Source organism: Ambystoma mexicanum, chromosome 2p (genome assembly GCF_040938575.1).
Source record: "Ambystoma mexicanum isolate Mex_15411 chromosome 2p, UKY_AmexF1_1, whole genome shotgun sequence".
NCBI lineage: Eukaryota > Metazoa > Chordata > Amphibia > Caudata > Ambystomatidae > Ambystoma > Ambystoma mexicanum.
Window position 1 is genome coordinate 644,386,029 of NC_090923.1, and position 12,060 is coordinate 644,398,088.

Sequence of the window (12,060 nt, forward strand, 5' to 3'; positions counted from 1 at the left end):
TAGAAGCCTAGCACAAGACTGTTGAACCCTGAAAGACAAGAAAGGAAGATTTACCTCCAGCAATAAGTAAATACACCAAAACTGACAATTTGGCGGTCCAGGAAAAACATTAATTCTATTACGGGCAAAAGAAAATGGCGATAACAGAATTACTGCCACTTTTACTCCCCCATCCCCATACTGCCAAACTTGGAACGAGGCCCTTGGTCGACTATATTTATATGTGGCATTTAACATTGGCCTGATGGACAGAAATTTTAAATGTTTAAGGGCTAAATCAAAAAATAAGACTGCATTAAAAAAATATAACAATTATAAACATTGAATACTATTTAAATGTGATCTTCTGGGCAGAATCATGAATTTTTGAAAATGTTATTTAATATCTGTATAGCTCCTACTGCCTTTGGCATGGCCTCTAAGCACTGTGGATGAATTACCCTATGGCAGACCGTATGTAATCTAAACAAAGAAAAATAAAACAGCATTGCATTGAACTGCATGTGACAATTAATTAGAATTTAGGAGACTGAAATGTAGAGGTAGATGAGGGACAAACAGAGCAGGTAGGCGTGAAAGGACACATGTCTGTCTTTCTGTATGTAGGGACTTTCTGGTACCTTTCTGTTGTGCCGTGTTACTATGCTTTGATTCTCGTCTTAAGGCTGCAAGATGCTTTGTTGCTTGAACTGTGCTTTATTCTGCAATAAGGCTAGCTCACAGGACTGAGGGTCAGGGAAAAAATCTTCCAAGATACAAGTAAACAATGTGAACACCAGTGTGCCTAGAGATTAGCAATGAAAGGCTCCCAGCCAGATAACAAGCCAAAATGGGCAGAATGGGCATGCATTTAAAGTGAATGTACACCAAAAATCACTGGAATGGTAGAATGTACAGATTGTACACCTGGGAATGCTTTAAATGATAATATTCAGGAGCGGTTCACTGTCAGAAATGCAAATTTGTCAATATTCATAATTCACTCAAAAATAAACACCCCGTTTTCCTCCTTTGTGATACACCGTTTTTATATTACAGCAGACCACCACCACTGCAGTAGTGCCAAAGCACCCACGCTTATCAGTTTGTGCGAAATGTTTAAGGAATCTGAGCGCTGTCTTTGGCTGGCAGCGATCAGACCTTTAAGTCTTCTATAGTGCGAGGGTACCATTTTGAACCTGAGCATGTTAAGACCTTGTCCAATAAAATAGGAGGGCAAAGCCCTTCTACCTGCACCTGTAGACCTCCTGAACGATCATGAACAGCCAGGTCCAAGAGAGAGGAAAGCTGAAAGGGAATAGGAGTACTTTTAAATGAGGGTGGACTTTGAACCATGGCTACTCTGGGAGCAAAGCCCTGGACTGGGCTTACTGGAAGTTCTTAAGACATGCTAGGTAATGTATAGGGGTGGTTAAATATTTGAGAGAGGCAAGATTCCTCTTTGGCTGAGTTCTTGTGGGAGTAAATCTGCATAATCCAGCCTTTGTATAACACTCTAGAATTGGCTGCATTACCTTTTCCTGTTAATAAAGGGCAGCATGCACATTTTAGGTGAAACGGGCGCGCTTTGCATAAATGTCTAATGTTAAACTGACAGAATGAAACATCAATCAATACAAATGGACATACCAGGTAGTGAAATGGTAAATATATCACTGGAATGCAATAGAAGGGGATTAAACCAGAGTTGAGGTTATAAAATAATGCACAGGCTATAAGGACAACACTCTTGGTGTCCTTGATAAGGACCATATGCAGAGGCTGTCTGGCACCTGAGGCCTTCATACAATGCAGCAAGACATTGCAAATGTGACATAACAAAAGATGACAATGTGCCATAGCATAGCACAATCTATCATAGCAGTCATGTCTACCAAAACAGCGCATTTTAATTCATACAATCAAAAATGTAACTGACTTGGCTATATAGTACATAACTGAAGTACGATGGTAAAAGGGAGTTGAGCAAAGCAAGACTTTGCATAACGCATCCTTGTCTGCTATATGCCAACTGTATCGCCCCGAGTTTGAATTGCAAACACGGAATTTGTAGGGATGGGTTAGTTAATATTCTGGTGCCTCTAAGCTAGAAAAAGCTGATAAGTATTCATACATTTCTTACCCTGTAGTTCCATGGCATAGAGCTCGCCTGCCTGTGCCATCACAGGAAAGATCTCTTTCTCTATTGAGGTAGGTCGCAACTGTGGAGAGACGAAGAAAACAGAAGGTAGGAAAGCAGAGATAACATTAAGCAATCAGCCACATGTCTTAAATAACAGTTCATATTATCCTCATAAATGGTTTTCAGAGGATATTTGCATTTTCAAATGGCGGCATCCAACAAGGTAGAATGCAGAGCAAATACCTCTATCCGATCCAGGAGCTTGGGGCTAAAAATGTACATCCCAGCATTGATCTTGTTGGAAACAAAAACCTGGGGCTTCTCCACAAACCTGTGGATGGTCCCAGTCTCTGGCTCGAATACCACTACACCGTACTTTGAGGGCTCCTCCACCTTTGTCACCTGCAGCAAACAAAAAGAACAGATATTAAAACTACAGCGGACCAAGCAGGGATGCACAATATTCAAAAGCATTATTGATAACATGCTAAGCAGATAACTAAAACTGAAGTGTCGGTAACAATACAAGACACTGTAGACAAGTCAGGGTAGCTCACATTATTTCAAAGGTCTACTGGTCCACCACAGGTGAATGAAGGCTGGTCTGAGGATTCCTAAAAAGATGAGCTTCTAAAGTGTGGGAAAGATTACAATAAGAGTTGTAGAGTCAAGTGGATTTGGGATTGGGAAGTGGAAAGTAGGGAAGCAATCAGTAGGTGATCAGCAAAAGCAAAGGGGTAATGTGGAAGGTATTTTATTATTGATTGATGATTTGTAAGGCACCGACTGCAACAATAATCACTTTGCATAACCCTGGAGGGATAGATAAGGAGATCTTCATATCTTCATAGATGGTGGTGCGGAGGCCAAGCAGAGGCAGTGACAGAGCATTAGAAGGGCTTGGACAGAAGGTTTGAGTTGAATAAAAAAAATAACAAAAGCATACACTTGGCTGCTAGATGCAAGATCCAATCACCCTCAGCAAGGCGATCGCTGCCTGTTGGAAAGAACTGGGAGTTGTGACCAATCTAGTGAAGTAGTCACTAACTTCCTGGGGAATGTCTTCCCCCCATGTGACCAGGAAAGGGTAGAAACTTCCTGACTCCGTCCCTAGGGGTGGCTATCTGCGGGAGGGCCACATGGGGGGCGGGGGGCAGACCAACCTCCGTGGGGTGAAGAGGGCTCACTAGAAGACCTGCCATACCCCCATCCCCTTGTGAGGGATAATAGTCACCAGTCATTGCCTTCCCAGCTATTTATGGCATATTGTAATCTGGAACTTTCTGTTAAAAACCATAGACATACTTGCTCCTATGGGCCTACTGGGACAAGGAAGAGGGCCCAAGTAATAAAGATCACACCCGCCGAGACCCACACAGTGCAGGCTAGTTGTTCCGAACAGCTGACCGATGACGGGATCTTTAAAAAACCTGACAAGGGAAGCCACCAGGGGGCGCAGAAGTGCAGTAGCCTGTCTGCATTGTGCTCTGTCCACTGTGCGTTTTGGGGTTCTGCTCCCCACCAAATCACCTGCAGTTTGGAGAGCCAGTTGACCACAATCTGTGCCCAGACCCCCCTGAGGAGGATCCGGCCAAAGTTTGGCATCTTTTGGTCTGGGGATCGCTGAGTTGTTGGCGACAGATGCCAGTGCAGAGGCAACTTGGCTCCGAACTGCCTGCAGGCTCCACCCTGAGTCCAGGCAAGGCTGGGGAGATACCGCAGAGGAGTTTCGAGCCTGCAAGGTTCTGGCAGCGTGCCTGATCACAGGGGATCTGATAGAACCCCACATTGTGGGAGGGGGCCGAGCAGCGCAGTCCCCCCCTGCTGCACATTGAGTAGAGTGCCTTTTCCCAGGAGAGCTGCGAGTTCGCCCAGGCCCTGGGCGGGGACGCAGCAAGGTGGCGACGAAGCAGAGTTTGGTGCTGAGACACGAGACATCCGTTCTGCCCGGGCCAGTGCTCCTGTGACTGAAGAAGGGTAGAGGGCCCATGAGACTCTCTGCACACTGGGTCTGGGAAAACACAGCGTATGCGTCATCAATCATCGCCTGGGGCAGGTATTTCGGTTGCCGGGCGAGCCCCTGGTCCTGTTGCTTTGGGCGTGCCATTTCGTGATCACACCTTAAGCAGTGAACAATCTCCACTGGGGGGGAAAAGCAGCCCTGTGTTCTCTTGCCAGTTCCTCCATGTGGGCCAGTGAGACACCACTGATCCTGGATGGGGCAGCTCGTCCCCAGACCATTGGCTTCTTATGCAAGAAGGGTGACTGCTAAGGGGATAGAGCCCCGCCTTTGACATTTAGAGGATGTCTTAAATATTACATTGCTGTGGGCGCCCACAGATCGGTCCAGTGGGGCCGGGGGGGACTCCAGTCGGCAGAAACCCAGCAAAAAGTGCCAATCAGGAAGGACTGCCCGAGGCTGAGTGATTGTGATGGGAATGGCCAGTGGGGTTGGGGGGGCTTTGGAGAGGTGCAGTAAGCTAAAGGGCCTCCCTGGTGTCCCTGAGAGGGATACAGGGGCCTGTGTCACCCAGGATTGGAGCGTAATCAGAGCGAGGAGGTCAGAAGATTGTTACACACTGACCCATGAACTGGAAAGAGTCCGCATAAATTTGGCACGTGTAAGGAACTCATGGTGGCAACAATAAAGACAGTTCACAGTGATCACAGTTCAAGGATGTTTATTAAACTATAAATGCAGGGTTTAAAAAAACGCCTAACCTAAATCTTAATGGGAGCAAGCTTCGACCATCAAACGAAAAATAAGGCAGTTCTTGTGGCGTCTTGTCAAATTAAAATGCCCATACTAACAAAACCTATTGCCAAATCCTTACAATTACAGAAAGAGTGTAGGATAGGGTCTTAAATAAAGAAAGAAGTGTTCACAAATAATAAGTCAGGATGTGATTGCCAGGGGTCTCCATTCCCCATGTTTTAAGCAAGGGACAAGGTGGATTTCCTGAGCACAGTACACGCTCGAGCTTTCCCTGCTGGAGCCGACAGTTCCGTAGCAGCTATCAGGTACTTTGATGGTGAAGTCTCTTGCCTTCGAGTGCCTGATGTATTCAACAACAAACAAAGAGTTCCTTTCCAAATGGACTTTGGGTGAAGGCTTTTCACCCCTGGTACTCCCTCGGTCAGGCTCAGACCCAAGTGACAACGGGGACAACTTCCCCTGGTCTTACAATACCTCTTGCTTTCACACATTTTAATGTCTTTTTTAACAGTTCCTCAGGGTTCACCCCTTTTTGTCAGCCTCCCTCTGCCGGGTTCACTTTGGCCACCTTTTTCAAAACAGTTCTATGTGGACATCCTTCGGCCGTGGTCACTCCTGTCAACACACTGTTCTTAGGGACTTCAGGCCTCGCCCCTTTTCGTTAGCATCCCTCTGCCGGGTTCACTCTTGCCAACATTTAGCAAACAGTTCACCATAGACATCCCTTGGTCGGGTTCACTCTTGTCAACATACTCTATGGGACTTTAGACTTCACCCCTTCTCGTTAGCACCGCCCCGCCCGGTTCACTCTTGCCAACCTTTGCAACACACTGTTCATGTGCTAATTTCACCAAGCGGGCTTCATCTCCCTTTACTTCACAATCATCTGTAGGTCAAAGACATTCGACGGTACAGTGGATTTTTACAAGACCCGTGTGTGACCACTTTGACCTCTTTTTTCCTCTTCCCAAGACCTTCTGGTCACAGTAGTTTCTACCATCGGGTAATTGCCCAGAGTTTCCTGTGTGAGCACCCACGTGGTGCCAGACTCCTCTGTTGCTGGTTCCCCCCCCCTTTTCCATCAATAGTTTCTTTAAACCTTTCAAAGTTCAAATCAGCCGCTTGCTACTTTTCGTTCAACACAGTTTGGTTTCTTATCGACTCTCCCCTCGACTCACCGGCTGTGATGAACCGATTGGCTTACTTTCTCTTTGTAGTCAAGGTTGGAACCACAGAGAAAAGCGTCTATGCCTGGCTTGGTAATCAGCGGAGGAGGGTCTTGTGTACTGTTGACATCTGCTGCAACACGCGCTGGGTATTGTTCTTGGTCTTACGATTCCATCTGCTGAGGTTTCATGGGTCTTGGTCAGAAAGGGCAAGGTTGCTTCTCTCCTGGTCACCCTCTCGGTATGCGCGGTCTTTCCCCTCCTCCTGAACTGTTGTGCTGAATTAGCTCTCACGTTGTGCGGTCTGCCTTGCTCCCCACGTGCTCTTGTGCTCCACCTTTTATCCCTGTGGCGAAAGGAAAGGGCCGTCGGATGTGTGTGATTCTGGTTAATTGCCTGACTTTGCCTGACCATTGAGTTGGGACATGTCAGGTAGACAGTTTTTGAATTAGTCCCTTGTTTTCCACTTTATGGGAAGGTGTTTGTGTTGGAAAAGGAATGTGGTAGAGTTACCAAGTATCCTACAGGTTCGAAAGGGGAAAAGGTGTTATGTGGAAGAACAAGTTAGTTACCAACTGTAACGTTCTTTCAACTGGATGTTCATCCCACGTATTCCTCATCTTAGATATTCGTATCTTCAGCTTTGGAAAATATTTTTTTCTCTCCACCAGAGGGCAGTGTGCTCGCGGTCACGTTGTCGATGTCCCTCAGAGGCTAGCATCGACGTCATCCGCAGTATAAAAGGGCTTGAGTCCCGCACGTTGGCTTCAGTTCTGTTTTTCGTATATTTTCCATTGATGAGTAGATAAAGCGTACCCCTGAGACCGTAAGCTCTCAAGGAACATTCAGTGTAAAATACGTAAACTGTACGGCGGGGTGGGATGGGATGGGAGGGTCGATGAGGAATACGTGGGAGCAACATCCAATCGAAAGAACGTTACAGTTGGTAAGTAACTTGTTCTTCGAATGAATTGTGTCCTCCCACGTATCCCTCACCTTAGATAGGCTCCCAAAGCAGTATGAATTTGGAGGAGGGAGTACCAGAAAGCATTAATCATGGACTGTATGAAGGACAGCTTTGGCAAAGAGACCCGCTTGTGATGATGTTGAATCTAGAGAATAATGCTTCACAAAGGTGTGCATAGAGGACAAGGTGGCTGCTGCACAAATGTCTTGCATCGGGACACCCCTCTGAAGAGCTGTTGAGGTTGGCATGCCCCTCGTTGAATGAGCCCTCAGACCATCTGGAGGATCTTTTCCAGCCAACCTATAGCATTCAGTGATTGCCAAAATGATCCATCTGGACAATGTTTGTTTGGTTACCGCTAGACCCAATTTGTGTCCAGTATATCCCACAAAAAGCTGATCACATTGCCTAAATTTACCCAATCCGGAGATATAGAAACTGGGAGCACTTTTAGGGCCCAATCTGTGTAACCTTTCTTCCTCCTTACTTGCATGAGGCAGAGGATAAAAGGAAGGTAAAGTGATTTTTTTGTGACAAGTGAAAGTCAGACTATTTTTGGCAAAAAAGAGGGTTTGACTCCAAGAGTAACCTTGTCCTTATGAAAAACGGTGTGAGGAGGCTTACAAGAGAGCACCTGTAACTCAATCACGCTGCGGGCTGATGTAATTGCCACTAGAAGTATTGTCTTTAGAGTAAGGATCCTTAACGGGCAAGAATGTAAGGGCTCAAATGGAATACATGTGAGGAAATTTAAAACTAAATTTAAAACCCAGACGGGTACCTGAAAAGGGGTTGGAGGGTACACATTTGTGAGTCCTTTTAGGAACTGAATAATCAAGGGCATTTCGAAGTAAGACACTTCTTCGGACCGCTTAAAAATAGATAGCGCTGGTAAGTATCCTTTTATTGTACCAATTTGGAGCCCCAAATTGGCTAAGTGTAAAAGGAAAGAAAGTACTGTAGGAGTATTACATAAGAATGGATCCACGTTCTTATCCCTGCACCAGTTACTGAACCTGTTCAAACGACACCGGTAAAAAGATTTTGTTGCTGGCCTTCTGGCCGAAAGCAAAATCTCCATTAAGTCATCCGGGAGGTCCCAATCCTTATATCTCAGCCTCTCAGAAACCATGCGTGAAGTCTGAGTGTCTTGACCTCTGGATGGAGAACCCAGCGTTCCTCTTGCGAGAGGAGATCCTCTCTTTGTGGAAGACGTATTGGAGGGCAGATGGACATGTCCAGAAGGTCCGGGTACCACGTCCCCCTGGCCCAATCCGGGGCAATTAGGATCATGGATTTCCTGAACTTTCTCAACCTCCTGGTTACATGAGGAACCACTGGGACTGGAAGAAATGCATATAGGAGTGGAAATGCCCAGTCCACTACGAACACGTCCCCTAAAGCTCCTCTCGGAGGAACTTCCCTTGAGCAGTATAGTTGGCACTTCCTGTTGACACTGGTCGCGAACAGATCCATTTGAGGGGTTCCCCAAAGGGCGAAGATCTCTTGAAGGACTTCCTGAGCTAGTTCCTACTCGTGAGAAACTGTGTTCTGCCTGCTCAGAGCGTACGCTGCTGTGTTCTGCTCTCCTGCTAGGTGAACTGCAGACAGAGATTCCTTCTTGCATTGCCCAGAACAAGAGCTGCATTGCACCTCTGCACAGTGGTAGTGACCCTGCGCCCCCTCTCTTGTTGAGATAGTACATGGCCACTGTGCTGTCCATCATTATCAGGACATTCTTTCCCCGTACAGAGGGCAGAAAGGCCTTCAGTGCTAGTCTGATTGCCCTCAGCTCCAAAAGGTTTATGTGTAGTTTGGACTTCAATGGAGTCCAACGACCAGTGATTGTCAGATCGTTGGTGTGAGCTCCCTACCCCGTGAATGAGGTGTCAGTCACTACTGTTATATCCAGCCATGGTTGCCAAAAAGATTCACCTTTGAGGATATTTTCCTTGCAAGCCCACCATAGAAGATCTTGAGCCACTCTGGCCGGAACTTGCAGAAGATCTGACATATCCCCCGAAATTTGGGCCCATCGAGTCCTGAGGGGATCTCATTCTCAATCTGGCAGGCACCAGATAAATGTAGGATGCCATGAGGCTGAGCAACCTCTGAAAATAGAAGGCCGGCAGATGCTGGGCATTCTGAAACTTTGCTACCATCTGCAGAATATGATGAGCTCTCATCTCGGAAGGCAAGGCTTTGCCCGAGGAAGTATCCAAGAATGCTATGATGAATTGGAGTCTTTGGAATGGTATCATATTTAACTTCTTGTAATTGAGAGAGAAGCCCAGTCTGTGTAGGAAGTGGCAGGTCATGTTCAGATGTTCCCAGGCTTGTTCGGGTGAACGTGCCCTGATTAACCAATCATCCAGGTAAGGGTAGACATGAATCCCACCTCTCCTGAGACTCGCTGCCACTACCGCCATCAGCTTGGTCAAGACCCTCGGGCGGAGGTCAACCCGAATGGCAGAACTCGAAACTGATAGTGAGAATTGCCAATCGCGAACCTTAGGTACTTCCTGTGCTTGAGATGGATCGGCACATGAAAGTAAGCATCCTGAAGGTCCAATGATACCAATCAGTCTTGGAATTGAAGAGTCTGAAGGATCTTAGAAAGTGTGACCAACTTGAACTTGTCCTATCTGAGGATCTTGCTCAAGTTTATCAAGTCCAAGATGGGTCTCAATCCTCTGTCCTTTTTCGGTATGAGAAAGTATGGGGAGTACCAACCCTTGTTCCTTTCTGCTACAGGTACATGTTCTATTGCACCTTTCTCTAGCAGGGTTAAACTTTCCTGCAACAGGAGCGGATCTGGAATTTTGGCAGAGTTGTATCCCGGTGGATGATCCTGAGGTCTTTTCTGAAAGGGAAGGCAGTAACCTTGGGCTACTGTTTCCAGTGCCCAAGCATCTGAAGTAATGCTCCACCATTCGTTCAGATGCTGAGAGATCCTGCCTCCCACCGGGGTCTTGTAGGTCAAGACCTCAGAGTGGCTTTGTGGTGGCTGCAGAAGTGGCTGAGGGGACAGTTGCCGCTGCTGGGGCTGATCTAGCCCTTTTTCCTCTTCCATCACAAGGACATTTTCTTTGCTGTCCTCTTTGACTAGACTGTCCCTTCCCTCTCCCAAATGAGGAGAAGAATCGAAAGGGACGACCCCTCCAGGAAGATGAGCCTGAGTAGGAGTGTTGTTGAGGTTGTCTTATAGAAGCGCTAAGACTTAGCTGCCGCTTTTGAGGTCTGCAGCTTTTCTAAACTTACGTCCGCCTTGCTGCCGAACAACCTCAAGCCGTCAAATGGCATATCAAGTAGCCTGGCCTGCACGTCCGGTGCGAAGCCCGACTTCTTCAGCCACGCAAAACTGTGTAGCACTGGGCTAGATGCCATGGACCTACTGATGCTGTCAGTAGTGTCCAGTCCTGATTGAAGGCATTCCCCCATAGCCTCCTTTCCATCTTTCACAATCGCAAGAAAACCTTCTCGTTCCTTGCCATCAGGAATATATTCAGCCGCCGCTGTCATACAATCCCACAGGGTGTATGTGAATCTTGCAAGGGTGCAAGTCACATTTGTCGATTTTAAAGCCATGCTTCCCGAAGAGAAAATCTTGAGAAACCATGTATCAATCTTTTTGTCATCCCTATCTGGGGAAATTGTAGGGTATGCCGAATGTCTAGTGGATGTGGCTGCTTGGCCCACTAAACTGTCAGGTGACGGATGTTTTGTTAAGTATTCAGGATCACAAGAAGAGGGCCTGTATTTGCTCGTGAATTTTCTATTTACCACAGGCCCTGATTCAGGTGCTTCCCATGCAGCCATCACCTTCCTTTGCAGAGCTATGTGGAAGGGAAGGACAGGATCCTTTTGAGGACCTTCAGAGAGAATGTCTGTCATATCATCCTGCTGGTAAGTAGGGGAACTTTTGTTCCACCCCATAAATTCCGTCAACTTATTCTAAAGTCTCCTATATCCTGAGTCTGCATGGTCAGCCGGGTCAGGTCTTTCAGAATCCAACTCAGGAGACGTGTCCAGACCACTTGCTGTCTGTAGACACTCATAGAGGTCAGCCCTCTTAGAGTGAGGATCAACTAACTCCTCAGGAACATCTTTTGTCCCAAATCTAACACCACAAAGAGAGATATCCTCTTAAGAGCATTGCTCTTCAAAAATGGAAGACAGAAAATCCTGTGGGCATAGACCTTGACTTCGACAAAGGCTTCAACACAGTCGAAGGAGCCTTCGATACCGAAGGAGCCCCCGATCAAAGCGTTATTGCATGAAACCTTCAACACCCCCCTTAATGGCGGTTGGGCACTTGGCGCCATTTTGTCAGGCGTTGCCTCCGGTTTATGCACTGGTAGGTGTGATTCACTTTTTGAATGAAGTCTCGGAGAGGTCTCCCTCGATGACACCCTTTATGACCGTTTGGTCTTTGACCTCCCTCTGTCACTTTTAGAATGAGCTGGGGTATGGTCCTCACAAGATTTCTTAGAGAGGGTCTGGGCTGTGTTCTCAATGATTCCCATCATCGAGGCTCTAAAAGCCTCCCACTTTCTAGGTGAATCATGCTATGAAGGGCAGCCGATAACCCATGTCTCAGATGATGAGGAAGAGGGAGATCGGTGTCTTTTCTTCGATCTTTTAGACGAAGAAGAAGAGGATGATTTCCTCGTCCGATTCCTCGATTTTTATTTCCTCGACTTGCGTCGAGATTTACCACTCGACTCCCCCGAGTCTTTCTTTTTTCTCGAAGAAGACTTTGAGGATTAATCCCCCACCGCCAGTTTACCTCTTCATTCCTTAAGAGCTTTCTTGGTCATTGCCTGACAGGAATCGCATTCGTCAACCCGATGGTCCGGACCTAAACAGAGGCAATTTCGATGGGGGTCGATGATTGACATCTTCTTCCCGCATTTCTGACACTTTTCAAAGGCAGTTTTTGGCGTGGAAGGATTAGATGAGGAAGACATAGTTCGAAGAACTGAAGTGCCGTTTTCGTGACACGAAGCGAAAGCTATCGGAAAAACAGAACTGAAGCCAAGGGCGCAGCTCAAGCCCTTTACACTGCGGATGACATCGACAATATCTA

At 46.8% G+C, this 12,060-nt stretch overlaps 1 protein-coding gene across 2 annotated transcripts in view; it reads right to left on the reverse strand.

Annotated features, from left to right (window-relative positions):
* GMPPB (GDP-mannose pyrophosphorylase B) overlaps positions 1–12,060 on the reverse strand; it is a 753,730-nt gene that overhangs the window by 337,026 nt on the left and 404,644 nt on the right. For both annotated transcript variants that reach the window (XM_069644189.1, XM_069644188.1), the window contains 2 exons: positions 2,366–2,524; positions 2,123–2,201 (listed from right to left, as the gene is read on the reverse strand). In XM_069644189.1, coding sequence (XP_069500290.1) covers positions 2,123–2,201; positions 2,366–2,524 — 238 coding nt within the window. The remainder of the gene's footprint in view (positions 1–2,122; positions 2,202–2,365; positions 2,525–12,060) is intronic.